Source organism: Seriola dumerili, unplaced genomic scaffold (assembly GCF_002260705.1).
Source record: "Seriola dumerili isolate Sdu_G_001 unplaced genomic scaffold, Sdu_1.0 BDQW01000219.1, whole genome shotgun sequence".
Classification (NCBI taxonomy): domain Eukaryota; kingdom Metazoa; phylum Chordata; class Actinopteri; order Carangiformes; family Carangidae; genus Seriola; species Seriola dumerili.
In genome coordinates, this window is record NW_019174474.1 from 7,915,839 (window position 1) to 7,933,146 (window position 17,308).

At 43.2% G+C, this 17,308-nt stretch overlaps 1 protein-coding gene across 2 annotated transcripts in view; it reads left to right on the top strand.

The window, feature by feature from the left end:
* The window catches only part of mob2 (MOB kinase activator 2), a 65,537-nt gene that overhangs the window by 14,391 nt on the left and 33,838 nt on the right, over positions 1-17,308 (top strand). The window contains exon 1 of one of the 2 annotated variants that reach the window (XM_022754307.1): positions 14,785-14,989. The exons of the other annotated variant lie outside the window; for it this stretch is intronic. Within the exon in view, the coding sequence (XP_022610028.1) occupies positions 14,952-14,989 (38 nt within the window). The 5' untranslated portion in view covers positions 14,785-14,951. Of the gene's footprint in view, positions 1-14,784; positions 14,990-17,308 lie in introns of those variants that run through there. 2 annotated transcript variants of the gene reach the window in all.

Sequence of the window (17,308 nt, forward strand, 5' to 3'; positions counted from 1 at the left end):
TGGCGCAAATGCAGTTAGGTGCTGGTCATGAGTCTGCATATTCTCCTTCAGTACAATTTCAAATTGGGAAGAAAGATCACAATTGATCGCACACTCTTAATGAGTAGCATGATTAAAGTGCAAAAAGTTTTTATCCTTACTCACTGGTTTCCTGCCTTTTATCATTGTATATATTTTGTTGCGATGTGCTCTCGCTATTTTAATGTGATTAATTACTATCATCAATATAGACGCTGTTTGACAAATTTGAGAGTACCGAACTGCGTGTATCATGAGTGGCCTTTTTGATATTTTGTCCGCAGAGCTAAGCAGTGTTTCTTCTCTAATTGTATGAAAAGTATATAGTAAAGTTTAGAGTGAGCTGAGTGAGAGAGAGGCATATAGTTATACCTGAGGTACAGTGTCGGCCTCTGACACCAGCGCCATATGTTTCATAGTGTTTGAGCTCCTCGACTGTATCAACTCCCGAAGACCCATGTATATGCGGACCTCTGAATCCTGATTGTGTCATCATGGCCTGTGACAGCTCCTCAGTTCCTGCTGTTATCCTGAATGACATCCATCAATTGCTGGGGGAGTAGCGGACTAGTAGTAACTTGCCAGACTGGGTTTGTGGGTCTGGTGAAGTAGACATCCGAGTGGGATGTAATATGGGAGCCACAGTCTTGACATGTGGACAATAGAAAGTATGACGGGACTAGATTGTATAGTCTTAGCTGCATCGTTTATGTGTATTATCTTGGATTAAACTCTATGTACATCCTGGCACATGTGAGGATTTTAGCCAACTTCTCAGAATTATTGATATGTACAAGCGACCAAATCCACAACCTCAGCTTATGAAAAGACGGCGTTCATTAAACACATGATATTGCCGCCATACTCCACAGTGGAAAAATTAATGCAAGCAGCAGCAGTTTCTTGACCTTGCAGATTTAGTAGAGCATTCAGTTTCATAATTAGAGCCAGATTTCCCTCAAAGGCTAAACTGTTAGTGTTTTAACAGCAGAGCAAGATAACAACGTAAATCTTTTTGATCATTTGAAAATCAAGGCTTTTCACACAGTGTGTTATTCTCAGAGGTTGGTTTCATCATCCACTTAACTGGACCTGCAGACCGATCAATCTCTGCACCTACTCAATACTGCTCAAGGACTACATTCATTTTTCTGGCACATAGAGTCAGTTCTGAGTTAAGTTCGTCGTGGCCATAATTCAGGTCAACGAACATGGCTCGATGAGGTGGCATAAGTATGTTAAGATTGCCATTCAGCTGCCTTTTCTTTTATATACTTTACGGCTGACCAAACAAATCAACCAGCTCTGCAATACTGCAGGATCATAACACAGGCCTGTCCACTCCACCAGTTGGATGATGCGTGCGCTATTGCCTTCGCTACAAAAGGAGCCCTCTGAGCATATATGATGAGTTCCCACGCCAGCACTAAAGCGTCCAGTGCAGCTAATTCAATCCCCTCAAATATGGTGTTAATAAAACCTTTTCAACTCACCTCCGTGACAAGTGTGGTTACACAACCAGTCCTCCAGGACGTTCTCTTCACATTCATGAAATAAATGGATGTGGAGTCGTGCACAACCAGAGACATGTTTTTTATGAAGGGAGAGAAGATAAAGTTCACTTGGTAATGAATGGCAATGGAGGAAGTGTCATGTTCCCTGGGATTTTAGTAATTTAGCTAATTCTCCTGTCTTTGTGATTGAAAGAGTAGGGGAAAGCTGACTTCCTGGGTCATCAACATTACCAGTAAACATTACAGTAATCATGCTTCTCTGTATCGGCAGGGAAGGGTCAGTGCCATAGAATGATTTTTTTTTTTTTTTTTTACAACAGTGCAAGCGCCAGGAAATGAAATAAAGCAAAAGCCGAGATGAAAAATGGACTTTATCTCACTGCCCGGCCTGGTGTACTAAAAGATGTCAGATGTTACTGATTACTGTAACACATGAGCAGGGGGTGGTGAGATGTGTTTTAATATTGTTTTTTGAATGGCGCAAATAGATAGGCTGGTCTGAGTCTGCATATTCTCTACAGTACATTTCAAAATTGGGAAGAAAGATCACAATTGATCGCACACTCTTATGAGAGAAAAAAGATTTCCTCTCACTGGTTCTGCCTTTTATCATGTATATATTTTTGTATGCGCAAATGTGCATTAATACACTCATCAAACGCGTGCGGATGCGACTGGTGCGGCGAAGCGGTCAGTAAGATTAGAGGGACTGATAGAACAGGCTTAATAGCTGACAGGCCAGCACCAGCAGCCATATGTTTCATATGTGTCTGCTGACAACCCCGCCATATGGCTCTGATCTGTTCATATGGCCTGTACATCTCCTCAGTTTCCTGCCACCATGACATCCAAGTGGGGAGAGGGGCGGGGTGGGTGGACAGCATGTGGACAGAGATAGAGGGAGTGTAGCTCTGATGTAGGATGATCTGAAAACCAGGACTCGCGGTGTAATCGATGTTGAAGCGACCAAATCCACACCCAGCTGAAGACGTTTCAAACCAGAGCCGCCTCTCCACATGGAAAATAAGCAGCAGCAGTTTTGACTTGCAGATTTAGTAGAGATTAGTTTATTTACCCAATTTCCCAAAGCTAACGTGTAGTGTTTTACAGCAACAAGATAAAACGTAAATCTTTTGATCATTTGAAATCAAGGTTTTCACACAGGTGTTTATCTCAGAGGTTGGTCATCTCCACTGAACTGCTGATCATCTCTGCACCTACTAATACTGCTAAGGACTACATTCATTTTTTAGGACATACGTGTTCTAGTTAATTCTCTCATATTAGTCAACAACATGGGCTCAGGGTGGCATAAGTGTTAAGATTGCATCAGCCTTTTCTTTTTCTTGGCTGCAACATCAACATGTCTGCATCTGCGGATCTAACACAGGCTTCCTCGGTGATGATCTCCAGCCTGCTAAACATGAGCATGTGAGTTTGTGAGTGTGGTTACACGCCAGCTCCAGGAGGTGCTTCACATCTAAAAAAGGATGTGGAGGAGGACAGAGATGTTTTTTTGAGGGAAGAGTTCGACTTGGAATGAAGGCAAATGGAGAGAACAGAGAGGGAGCTGGTGCTCAGGGTCGCCTGATTTCCGCTGCTGGGTTAGGGTCACTGTATGGGAGCTGCTGACTGCGCCTCACAGGAATCAGGCAGAAAAGCTCAAGGCTGGACACAAGACACACAACAGAGTGTTTGACCCCTATAAGGCCTCTGATATCCTCTTGAGGAAGTGTGTGTGTGTGTGTGTGTGTGTGTGTATGTATGTGTGTGTGTGTGTATGTATGTGTGTGTGTGTGTATGTATGTGTGTGTGTGTGTATGTATGTGTGTGTGTATAAACATGGATAAGTTTGACTGGCTGAGGGGCCTACAGAGGGGCACGCAGGGGAACATGCTCTGTCCGTGTGCTGTCTGCTTCTAACACACACACACGCACAATGTGCTTACTGTAACACAGTCAAGGTCTTGCATACACAGCTGTCTGGCATGATGTTTCAACACTGGCCTTTGTGTGCTTCCAGCCGTAGACCTGCTAAACGTGACCTTTCTAAAAGCCTTTTTAATCACCGGTGGTCTCTGAGCTGGGCGGCTCGTGGTAAATGCTAACACTGAACCAACAGCCTGGTAGCATTAGGATCTAGGTTACAAGTTAGCTGCACTGAAGACTGGCTGTGAACTCTGGGTATTATGAGGAGTCCAGGCGTGGGAGCGAGGCCAGCAGTTCACTTTGGCACAGTTTAGTCCAGGAAGCCAGTGGAAGGAAGGACATCTCATCATCACATCCAACTCGTTCTGTCAACATGAAAGTTTCACTGAAATGTGAAACTTATTACAAGTCATTCTATGAGAGGCACACTTCATCTTTCCATGTTTACATTATCAGATAACTGACCATAAAAGGTTACTGGTTATTGGTTAGATGGGTTGTAGGTGTTTTCAAACAATAGTTATCAAGCTAACTGAGGCAAATAGCTAGCTAATCACTAGCTAGTTAGGTTAGCAAACTAAACATTTTTTACACATCCTAAATGTGAGTTTTGGGCTTCTTTTGTGGTGTCTGTTTCAAAATGTCCAAAATGATTCAGTTATTATCAGATTTTCTTTCTTTCTTTCTTTCTTTCTTTTTACTTGGTAAACTTTAGCAGTTTGATATCAGTACCAACACTAGATATCATGATATCTGCTTGTTTATGTTTCTATAAATGAAAAATATAAACTATGTGTCAAAGGACAAGATCAAGAAACCGGACAAAGATGTGCAATAAAAAGTCATGAACTCCAGCCAGGAAACATAAAATAACGAATCTAAGTCTTCATCGTTTAGTTTTATCTACCTGATCGTGTTTTCTGCTTCCTGTCTCGCTCATACTCTAAACAGAGGTTTTCTACCTACTGTAGCTGCCTTGCTCTAGAAGCCAGAGTGGCCTGAGTCATATATGAGGAGGAGTGTGCAGAGTCAAACAGGCTACCACAGATTAGAGGTGAGAGCAGCGTGGTGATGATTTATTACCAGCCATTAGCTGGTTAAATGAGGCTAAGTGAGCCGGTCAGCTCAGGGAGGTGAGATGGAAGAGATTAGCCTACATAAAGAGCGATGGAGGGAGCAGATCTGTGAATCAAAGGGTGACTCCTGACCTCCTGTCTTTTGCTCACTGTTTCTTTTTATCTTCACCCTGGTCCTTCCGCTGCTCTGCAACTTTCCTTTATCCTTGTATCCTCCCTACAAGTATCTCATGTTGCCTCTGTAAAGCAGTGCTGGTTATGTTTTGAGAAGTAGCCAATAATGTTCTGTGGTTAATTCTTATGCAGCAAGTTAGTGCTTGTCATTGTTACTGGAAGTGTTGCTTGCGTTGTGAGCTGCAACCCTGAGCTTGGCTTGGTCACATTGATGAAACTAATATAGCACATGTCAAAACACATCTATTTTTAAAAGTGCTGTTGTAATGGCTTCTTCATTTTCTTCTGCAATTTGGTGTGTCTGTTGGGAGGGATTAAATACTGAGAGGGACTTGATTTAGATATTTGAATGTTGACAAAATGTGACCAATAAGAGAGGTGACCAATAACCCGGTGGTCACTCCGTCTGAGCTCCAGAGATCCTGTGTGGAGATGGGAGAATCTACTGGAAGGACAACCAGCTCTCAGCATCAAGTCTGATTTTCTCCACAGACACACAGTCACAGTCAGAGTACTTTAGAGTGTCAAGCTTTCGCTGAGGAGAGGCTGCCCGTCTGGCTACTCAATCTGACACAATCTGGCCATAAAGCGGTGATCGGTGGAGTGCTGCAGTGATGCCTATCTCTCTGGAAGTTTTTCTCGTCCTCACACAGGATCTCTGGAGCTCAGCCAGAGTGGCCATCAGGTTCTTGGTCACCCTTCTCCCCCCGATTACTCAGTTTGGCGGCCAGCCAAAGGAAGACTCCTGGTTGTTCCAAATTTCTTCTATTTAAGAATAATGGAGGTTTTTTTTGTAGCCATGAGCATATATTGATGAGGCTTTTATTTAAGGCTGCAGGACAACAAAATGTTAAAAAAAAAAAGTGAAGGGGGTCTGCAGACTTTCTGAATGGATGTGTACCTCTGTCTGATGCTTCATTAACATTAGCAGCACTAGTTATGGATAAAATAAGATTAAAAATATTGATGTGTTTGCATGTGAAATTGTTTTTTTTTTTTAAACACATCCAAAAGCAAGATGTGTAAATTGAGAAAACGTCCAAAATTCAAGAAAGCAGAGGTTTGGAGTTATGTGCAAAAATACAGGGAAAAGGTGTCTTATGGCACTATGCAGTGACAATAGATAATACCCAGGGACACCAGGTAATAACACAGACAAAAACAACAGTAGTTTTTTTCTCCTTGATGTCTATTTTTTGCCATTTTACTTTTTGGGGACTTGTGAGTGACACATTACAAAAAGAAAATTGAAGCAGCAATGGTGGAATTATTCTAATTTTTAGTCCCCAGTAAACATCAAGCTTTAAAAACATTGGATCATACATTTCCCTGTGCCCTAGTTAAAAACGCTGGCTTTCTGTTGTAGTCTCATAACCCAAGCCTAGATAAGCGCAATGCCCCTTTAATCACAAAATTTCCCATACCACATTCAATACTGAGTCAGTGTGACCTCCCTCATTCTACTTCAAAAGCCAGGATTTGACAGGAGCTACAGATGGATATAGTAAATTTCTATCTATGGCTCTGGACGAGGGTATATGTGTCCTGACTCCGGTGTGCTGGATATCCGCTCTGTAAGCAGTTTCTGTCTTCAACCTTTGCATGATGTGTCAGTTTGCACGTTTGTTTCATGTGAGAGCGAGAGAGAAAGAGAGAGACATTCCCCACATCCGTTTCCTCTCACAGAGGAACAGTGGGCCTGGGGTTTTGTTCGCTCTGGTGAGTTCATGTGTCGCTCAGGGCCAAAGAGAGGGGGGTGGCGAAAGATAGTGCACACAGATGGGACATTTCTCATAATCACTGGTGAGGTGGAAGCTGCTTAAGAAGTCAGAAATTAAGGTTGAGAAAATTTAGCATCTGGCTGTTTTTGTTATTTTCTAAGTGAGGTTTGGTGCTGTCTGACACTGCCTGAGTGAAGGAAGATAACATTTTGCAGGACATAAGTCTTGGTGTGATTAAGCTGGTTGCTGTGGGCCTGTCTGGAAAATGTTCACATTTTGTTTTCCCCGTCTTTGTTTTTTTTTTTAGTCTCTCTTTTTCCCCTTTATCATGTCGTACTTGACGTTATGAATGTTTTCTGTGCTCTGAGTGCATGTGTGGACCTGGGTGTGCGTCCTCATGTACACCTGTATCTGTGCCTCTGTTTGCATATGGCCACGTGTTTGGCTGTGTCCGTCTGTGTGTATTACTCCTTTATCTTCCTCCATGCCCCACCCTGTACGGTAACATGCTCTCCTTTCCTCCTCATTGTTTTGCCTCCCTGCCAGCAGGCCAGGGAGTCTGGAGCAGGAGCTCGCAGGAAGTCTTCGTCACTCGTCGGAAAGCAAACAGTGAGATGCACAAACACAGGAAGCGCTGCTTTCCTCTCATTGGCTCCGAATGGGCGTCTGTCATTCTGCTTGGTTTATCAGAAAGCAGCAACGTGAGCTCCATCTCTAACTGCACGTGTCTTTCTCGGTCTTACGGTCTGCGTGTCCTCTCCACTGTCAGTAACCACTGTGGCTCTGTGCAGTTGCACTGCATGCCTGAATACTGGTAATTAGCCTTTGTGTCCTCTGCCATATTTGTTAATTTGACAGTGCAGTGAAGTGGCCTCTGGGAAACTGCTGTGATGTCATGCCATGCACTGTAAGCTCAGGCAGTTATCAACAGGAATAATAATACAAAAGAGAAAGAGGGACAAGACGTCCTCAAAAGCTGTTAAAACTGATGCGATTACAGGTGGAATTCTCTTTTAAAACTTTTATTGTGTCAATATGAGTCTGTCCCAGACACTTTAATATCACATATAAATTCTTCATTGTGTCTCTTCTCTGTGTTGCTCGGAGCAGCTGACGTTGCCATATTATTTCTTATTGTCTTATATTACGGTGAGACCTCCACCGAAGCTGGTATATTAGAGTTATCTATCTGGATCGCATCTCTAGCAGCTGAAAGGTGAGCATCTGTGGTCAGAGGTGGCTAGAGGTCACTGGTCTCTTCAAAGGCCGGATAATGCACACGCTCACACATAGGCACACCGCTGCACATACCAGCTGTTACATAACCACTGGCAGCTGAGGAGTGCACACTTCAACGGTGTGTGTATTTGTGCGCGTGTATGCATGGGAGTAAGGAACTGTTTAACAGTGTGGGGATTAGCTACCTGGGCAATGGGCTTTTCTAGCATCAGCCCAGAGCTGCCGGGACATGCTGCATGTGCTTGTTGTCAGTGCACTGTTTTTGGTATCTTTTTGGATTTGGATCTAAGGCGTTCACAGGCTGCTCCTTTTCAGGCTGCAGCTCAGTGTTTGGTAATGCGGATCAGAGTAGGTCACGTTAACACTGCTGTACAAACAGTTGAGAAATAAATTATTTAAAAGATGTTTGCGTGTTTACTCTGCATCTGTCATTTGAAATGTTGAATTTTTGATAATATGTCGCACATTGTTTTAGTTTTAAGACCACAGTTTATCGTGATTCATCACTTTATCTTTAGCTTAGCTGCAGAAAAAAGCTTGTGTATCACTTGTGTAAATGACATGTTGAATTTAGTACCAGAAAATACCTGCTGAATCAGTTACTCACTTTTACGCAGCCTTATACATTCTCAAGGACATCATCATCAAGTGTTGAAAGTCCTGGAAATCACCAAATGTAATTTAAATGTCCTTGAACTTAAAATCCTGTTGCGCTTTGAAAACTCGTGATTGACAGTGAAAGAGGAAAGCATCGTAACTGTGTTTGATTTTACCACCTTTTCAAAAGTGGTCTGAGCCTGTGCTCCTCTCCACTTTTAGATCACGAACAGATTCTACCAACTCACCACGGCCATCATTTTTCACTCTTTCTTCTGTCTCTGAGCTGCTAATATTACCAGCTCAATAGTGAGTGAACCATAGCCACAACTCAGGAACTCTGTTTCCTTTGTGTAAAATGCATACACTTCTCTGTGCCTTGCAACTCTCAAAACTCTACCAACTGTACTTGCTTGATTTCAGGAAGATTGATGCGTTTCTGTAGACAGAATTTGGCTGTTGTGTTTCTTCTTACCACAAGATGGCAGCACACGTCAAGTTCACCAGACTGTCCAGAGGCAGGAACTTGCTGCTGGGCAAAAAAAAAAGCTTACCTGTCAGCAGTTAGGTAACTTTGTTTGGGTAATCATATTGATTTTAGCATGTCATATGAATTCGCTGAGAGAGAGAGTGGTGTAAACTGCACTCTCTCTCACTCTCTCTCTCTCTGTGTGTTGAGACAAAGGAAGCAATTAAAAAGGAAACAAGATGTTGAAGACACTGTGGTGACATAAGGAGAAAAGTAGATACAAGTAGAAAGTCTAAACGAAGAGGAAGAATGAGAGAGAGAGAGAGAGAGAGAGAGATCCAATGAGCATGAAATCAGATCTTGTTGCATAATCATGGCTTGCAGGTCTTCCCAGTGTGCACCGGGCTCTGTCGGCTCTTTCCAGTCCAGTATCACATGACTGTATCAAGCGGCTGCAGTATTAAACCAGCAATGCCAGTCCACCACCAGCCAGAGGCACACACAGAGATCAATAGTTCTGTTCTCCTGTGAGCTGAAGCACGTTCTTTTAGTTATCAAATATTTTTTCTTTTTTTTTTTTTTTCTTTTTTAAAGATTCATTTTCAAGTAGAGGTTTTCTTCAAAAACTCAGGGTTATATTTAGATGTTCAAATCATGATTTATTTTTGGCTGAACAATGCAGTCTTTCAGTGCTAGAGAAACACTGGTGGTTTATGTCTTCATCCAGTCCTTTCGTCTTTCTTTTAAGGGTTTTTCTCCCAGTGTGAAACCATCTTCAGCATTTAGTTTTCTCCACTAAAAGCATGCTTTGAGGAAAAAGCTGAGAAGCTTTCAAATGTGTTCTTAAAATTTCTTATTCGCTCCACAAAGGATCTTACAGGCAGCCAGCAACTTGCCCCAGTGGTTTTGTTGCCTTTCTTCTCCTTGCCTCCCTGTGTTCATTACATGCCCTCAGTGTCTGTCACATACCAGCAATACCAGACATCACTGAGGCATCAGCGCCGCTCTCCTTCTCCTTTCTTCCCTCCCTCGTCTTTTTCATCTTCTTTTTCAATCTTCCGTCCTGGCCTCCTCCCTTTCTATCGCTGCTGCAAAGTCTTTATTCACATGCCAGCAATACCAGACCGCATACCAGTCAACAGGACATCAGTGACTGCCTCCACCTCAGCCTGCAGGTTCTCTGACCTGCCTGTCTGCTGCCTTTCTCTCATCACTGCTCCTCAGCCCAAGCACAGCTCACTTAGCACCGCAGCCCCAGAGAAAGTGGAGATGCCGGTCTTTTTCCGCACAACAGATGCATTTCTCTCTGGTAAACAGTAGGTGGCGTTATAGTATCACAATCCCCAGCAGTTCCCCATATGAGTGCTTCACCTCCACTATGGTATGAAAGTCCTTAAAATAAAGCAGCATCCACTCATGACTCCAACTCCAGCTTGAACTAGTCCATGATTTAGATTTGATTTTTTTTTTTCTGAGAGGAGTCACAGAAAGTCACATTTTGACAAATGTTATGTTCACATAAGAAGGTTTACATGTAAAACCCTGTGTGGGAAATGCTAAACCCTTTCATTAATTTATATGGCTGACTTTAAAGTAGTAAAACCCAAATGAATTGCAGTTTAAAACACTTTTTTTTTGGGAATTTAGACTGTAAACTCTAAAATATATAAACTAACTAAATTTCTAGGAGGAAATACAAGGACATTGATTATAGATATTAGATGTAGCAAATATCCACATTTGAGAGGCTGAAAAGAGTGAATTTGGTGCATTTTTTCTCAAAATAAAGATAAAGGATAAATCAATTAAGAACATAGATGCCTGTCGATCACCTAATGAGTGATTAATCGTTTCAGCTCTAAAGGGCATGTACTTGTGTGTACATGTGAGATGTGACTTCTCACTGCAGCATAATATATAGAAAAAATGAAGAAAAAAAAATATTTTTCTCTTACAAGTTAAATGGTTTTTCAGAGCTGGCTCTGAGCTTCACATTCTCAAAATGCCTGAGTAGTGATCATTGCATAGGTAAGGTTGCATTTCATTTCCTCCATCAGGTGGAATTCGAGCTGAAGCCAAAGCTGTCCAGTTATAGAAAGATAACACAGATTGAGTGCAGAGCCCAGAAATACCCAGACATAACATTTGCCTTTGCGGGGCGTCCAGGAGACATTTGAGAAAATGTCAACATCACTGTCATTTTTGCTCCATTGAGTTCACATTTGACTTATGAGCATCTACATACTGAGAGACCAGTGGATTGGAAGGTTCCTCAGCTTTGTGGTGATACTCAGATAGAGACAGGTTGCAGAAGCCTGATTGGACAGAACGTGAAAGGTGAGTTATAGTAGTGTCCTCTCACTATAGACCAGGCTCTATGTGACAGATGGACACACAGACAGACTGACCGACTCCTGGCGTCGCCCAGCCTGGCCGTATATATAGGCTCTTTCATACTGCACCCATTGGCCTGGCTCCAGCTCACATAAACCTCTAACTGCGCTCAGTGTGTGTGTTTATTTGCTGAAACATATTTAGGGTGCACCCACTTGTGTGAGAGAGAAAAACAGCCTGTGCTTGGTTCTTGGCAGCAAAAAAAACCTATGTACATTAAATTGCGTAATACACATGTGAGCAGTTTCATAAGATTCATCTTCTTTTTTTTTTTGGTGGTAATAGCGGGGATGTGTGTGTTTGAGAGAGAGAGAGTGAGTGAGTCTGTGTTTTCTGTCAGTATCACCTCTGTCTGTGCCGGGGAACTTGGCTCATACAGTGACACGGTCTTAAGCTGGCGTCTCCTCTCACACATGCACTCAAGTTGCTGGAGCCACAGCTGTGTGTGTGTGTGTGTGTGTGTGTGTGTGTCTGTGTGTGTGTGTGTGTGTGTGTGTGTGTGTGTGTGTGTGTGTCTGTGTCCATTTGTGTGTTTTTGTGCACTGCAGTCCAGCATTTGACTCTGTGCAATGTATTCCTGGAAAGCCTGTGTAGGAGTGGAGGGGCCAGGGCTATTCCACAGCCGCACCGCAGCCAGCGATGACTGTTTTCTGGAAGCTTCCCTGTCGCTGGGAACGAGACCGAGAAAAGAGACGAGTTCATTGGACGAATTTTTTTTTATTTTATCCTTTAATATTAACATCTCTCAGAGAAAATCTGCAGCTTTCTCCTTTGACGAAAAAGAGAGGGCATCGTGCACTGAGGCCATTAGTATGCGTGGACACACACTTAAAGTTCACATCATTCTTACACAACATGCACCAGGAAGAGGAATGTAGGGAGGGACTGAGTTAGATGGACAGAAGAGGGGGAGAAAATTGGGGGCTCACTATGCAAGGGAGGTATGCATGGAAAAAGAGGATTGCGAAAGAAGTAAGAAAGCTCAAATTAGCTTAATGAAGGGACTGCAAAGGGAGCAATAAAATCAAGGGCAGTTGAGGTGTTGGTGATGAATAAGTGCAGGAAGGAGGAATGGATTGAGACTGAAAAGGGGGAAGGAAGAAGGGGGGGTTGTTTTGAAGTGCATCAATAAAGCACTGGCTAATTGTGCCTCTATGGTCTGCAGTGTCCACCTTCTTTTCTTCCTTTTTTTTGACTCCAAGCCTCCTATATCTCTGCCCCATACTTACCACAGTCTTCTCATCATCTGTTAACCCTCCTCCTACCATCGTCTTCCTCCTCCTCCTCCTCCTCCTCCTCCTCTTCTCCTTCTCCTCCCTCCAGTGGCTGTTGTGTAACTCTGCAGTGACTGACTGAGCTTCAGCAGCGGCAGTGGCAGCGGGCCGATTGATCAGCAGTTCTGGTGCCAGGCTGCTCTTATTGTAATAAACGAGCTTGGAGCCATTGAAACCAACCCTGAGTGCTTTTGCGGGAGTAGAGGAATCACTCACACACACACACACACACACACACACACACACAGAGTCATGCTTAGACAGACACTGCACCACACTCCCGTGATGTAATGCTGAATAATCCTGAATGCTCTTAAACTTCCTGCTTGCCTGGATTCTTCATTTTGTACTTCTCCCTGCTTTAGTCCCTCAAGACCTATACACACAAAAGTTAATGAGACATTTTATTTTATCATTAAAGATTTTTTTCTTTTTTGGGTATGGTGCTCAGGATTCTTTGAACTAGATATTTGTTTTTAGATGAGCTGAGCTTGTCCTTAAGTCAATCTCTGTTATTATCATGGAGAAAATATATAGTTTTGATGCTTTCAGTGAAAACTTGTTCCTTTTCTCTTCTTTTTCATGTTTGTCTTCAAGTCACTTTAAGATGGCTTTATAAATGTTCTAAAAAACTTAAATTTGGGGTGTCTTGTTACAATGACACATTACATGTACCCATAAATATATATCCTGGATTTAAATCCAGTATGGGACCCCAGCTTTCCCTTCCCAAAGCTTTCCTCAACCGGCTGTAAGAAAAGCACATCTGGTCTTTCCATTCTTCAGTCTTTGTGGTCTGGCCCTCTCCTCAACATATTCCCCCTCTTCCTTTCTCTCCGTCCATCCGTCTTTACTCCTCTCCAACTCTAATAACACCTTCTTTTTTTTTTTAAGCGTACAAATCCAAACTTGACAAAACAACAGCTTTGAAGCACCTTTAGCTGTGGTTGGTGTACACACACACACACATGCAGTGGCGTAAAGATCATCCAGCAAGGGCAGCGGGAGCCTTTCCTGCCCCAGGGTATGCATACACACTTGAGGTTAGCTGGAGGCAGGCGGCTGGGTGCGGCGATAAAGATCACACTTTAACATTGTAAAGTCATTCCAATGTCACCTCTATGTCTGCTCAGTGTCACTTTGCGTTATCCAGCCTGTCATTTCCCCACATTTTAACATTCCTGCATCTCATTTCATTGTCAATTCTGACTCTGTTTGTAAGAGAGGATGATGAAAATGCTGCATAGCATAGATATTACTCACTAGCCAGCCAGCTGGATTTCTTTGGTGCAGTGGTGGCAGATTAAGTAGGTAGAACCCCATTTTAATCATCATTGTGATAAGGCAGCTGTAATTAAAGTATAATTTTAATAGCCATTTTTTCCTTATTCAACTGCATCCTCTTAAAAATCTCCACCAGTTCAAGCCAGTGATACATGCTAATAATTTATCAAAATAAAAGCCTTACTTCTGCTCCTTGAGTTCAAGCATGTTTACCAGCTTCCTGTGTAATGAAATGTAAAGTGTGTGTAGAGTGTGTGTGTCCATGAGAAAGACACTCTTACAGTACACTTGGAAAGGCTATTTGGATTTAAATGGCATTAATGGATCCTCAGCCCTATTCTTAGCCTTAAATCTGTCTCACCCTTCAGGCGTTGACAAGAGCTGCGTTGGGATGGTGGAGTCTGGTTTGTGTTCAGCCTATGGAGGAAATATAAATGTGTGTGTGTATATATATATATATATATATATATATATATATATATATATATAGCTCCTCAGATAGGAAAAGCTGAAACATGAGAGCCTCCACAGGACTGTGAATGGGAGAGGGAGGCTGGCTCGCATCGATAAGCATTTTCATGAAGGGACCGCCGACTTGAAAATTTCTTTTTAATGTTTTTTGTGTGTGTGTGTGTGTGTTTTAAACGTTGGTGTATCCCGGTTTTATGTCGCCGAATGGTGCCGGTTCAGAGGGTATAAATGAGGACATATTAAAAGAAAAGGTTCAAGTTTCATCTGGGTGGGTTTTTTTTTCTTTTTTCTTTTGAAGGGACTAAAAAAAAAAAACCGCGGTGGTTTACGTCAGCGAGGCTGTGGACAGACACAAAGCCGACCCAGCCTCAACCAGGCTCCGTGTTAATATCACTACATTCTTTTTTTCCAAGTTGCATCGCTCTCGACTGCACACATGCCACCGATACGAGCTCTCTTTTTTATGTTTAATCGAAACGTCTACAGTCTGAAGACTCGTTAACCCTGCCCCACGGAAACTAAATCGAGTGGGGAAGCAGGGGAGGAGGAGGAGGAGGAGAGGAGTGGAGGGGAGGTCTGGGAAGAAACGATAGAAAGATAGAGAGGAAAGGTGTTGGAAGAGTAAGAGAGAGGACTGCAAAGAGCAACTCCGTATTGTTCCGCGTTTGTTTGTTCTGCAGAGAGAGAGAGAGAGAGGGAAAGACACGGTGGGGCTTGTTTCTTTCGAGGTGCGACTAAAAGCTGAAACACCGTCAATTCTGGATTTCTTTATCCGCTTCCTGTCGTCCAGGATGAGGTTTAAACGGAACGGGTCCTATACGTTAAATAGGTAAGAGGCTGGGGTAATGTACGCAGCGGGAACTTATTAATGTGTTATCCATATGGAGAAGAGGAGGGAGGGAGGGAGGGGGACAGCACGTTTTAATATATCTTAGCTCATAAATCAGTTCACTTTCTGTGTGATATTTCCATGGAGGCTTACATTTCAGCTAGTAGCAACTTTATTGCACTTTATGGTATTTCTTTAATATCCAACAATATCCCTTAGTCTTTTCTTGCAACATTAGCAATTTCATGCTCACATTGCTGCAATTGGACCACTGAAGGCTTGGTCTTTATTGTGATGGATATTAAGGTCTTTTGAGGCTAAATCTAATGTAAAATCACAGTGAAGTGTGAACTTTGTGGTTGTTTATAATTGCAAATACAGGCTGCAAGTAAAATTCTCCCCCGAACTCTTGATCATAGCTATTCACCCACTGATCATGTAATGTCATTTTCTTTCTTGGGTGTCCTGACTTCATCAATGTTGCAACCACGTGTAGTTCAGTGTGTTCTGCTCCACCGGGAGAAACCTGTCTGTCTCGCTTTAAGGTGGGGGTGGGCTCTTCTCTTCTTTTGTTTTCCCTCGTCCATTAAGCTAAACGGTCTCTCTCCTTCTCCTCTCCTTTTTTTCCTTCACTGAAATACCCCCTCTTGAGGTCCCATCACCTAGCAACTTTGTATGCGTTTGTGTATGTGTGTAGCAGTGTGAATGATGTGCACGGTGTGTGTCTGCCTCTTTCCCCCTAACCCACTTTCCCCTTGACATGATTGCAACCCCTCTATTCATATCCTGGCGTTTCTAAACCCGGTCACGAGTCGGGTCTTTCCCCTGCCCAGTGGTTCGGTCTCTCTCTCTTTTAGAGTCACAAGTTTATACGAAAAATACTTCCTTTGTCTTTCTGCCATCCAAGTCACACAGCTTTCTTACATTCATCCCATGCATCCGTTAGACAGGATGTCTTGCTTTCATTGTTTGCCTGGATTTCATGATAAGATCCGAAAGTTTGAGGAAGTACACTCACAAACACTCACCCATAACAGCTTGCTCATATTGTTGAAAGTGACAGTTGATTTAAGGTCAGGTTTGTTTCTTACATTTTTCCTTTGGCACTCCTTTTCCCCTTTGCCTCATTATAGGGCACATGGCTTTCCGCTGTACCTGACACACACAAAACCCACATCTTGACTGTTTGGCACTCATTAGCTGCCTTTGTCTTTTCAGTAGGCTACCAAACACCCACTTCAGCACAGTGTTGAAAATGCGAGAGAAAGATTGTTAACACCCTCCTCCCCTTTCTGATTTCACTTAGGAAGTGAGCACAGTACTATCCCTCTCTATTCTGTTGCAAGCATGCATTCACATCTGTGTGTGTGTGTGTGTGCGCGTGCAGGTGAGAGGGATGAGGTAATTAAACAGTGAAAGAGGAGGCCTGTTAGCTGCAGCTCCTGGTGACAGCTTCTCCAGGGATGGGGAGGTGGTGGTGGTGCTGGAGGAGGAGAAGGAGGAGGGATGACGTCATTGGATGTAAAAGTGCTTCGCCGGGCTGCTGCAGTTCTTCTTTGTCATCTTTTTGTCATTTAATCCTAAAACAAAAAGAACAAAAAGCCATAGCAGAGAGGGGAGTTTAGTGTTGTCCCACGGTGTCATGTGAAGTTTAGTGTGGTAGTGTTAGGTGAAGATGTCTACCACCTCTGGATCCTGTCAAACCCACCTCACTCTTCAGGCTTTCTTTGATGAGTCGGTGACAGAATAAGAGCAGAAGCGTCCTCTTGCGGTTGTTACGTAACTGCTGTCTCCTGAAGGTGACTGTCGCCTCTGCCTCTGTTGTCTCTCAGTCTTTTTCTGGGCAGACTGCAGTGATTTGTTCTCTGTGAACAGCAGTGGAATGGAGTTGGCCCGTTTGACTTTGAGCGTCAGTATTCAGCGGCTCCCTTCCCTCATGGTCGGTTAATCCTGCATTGGTGTCTGTCCCGTCCGCCAGCCTTCGATTGCAGCATCGCACACACACACACACACACACTCCTCCACCTGACCGCTGCGGTCCTTTGAAGAGCTCGTGTGTGTCTCTGTCTGTATGTTTTGATCTGTAGGGAAGCCACCGACTGGCAGAGGGCAATGAAAGAAAGTGATTACTCTTATTGAGTGATGCAGGGAAGAGAGGAAGAGATGTAAAGAGGCCCATAATTCACTTTGTGCCCTTCACCTTATTTGCCCACAGCATAACCAGAGTGCTCTGCAGTGATTGGCTCACTTCCTGGGGGCCTGTCTCTGCGCTACCTCTGCATCATTTGTGTGAATGAAGAGTCATGGTAATTGTATACG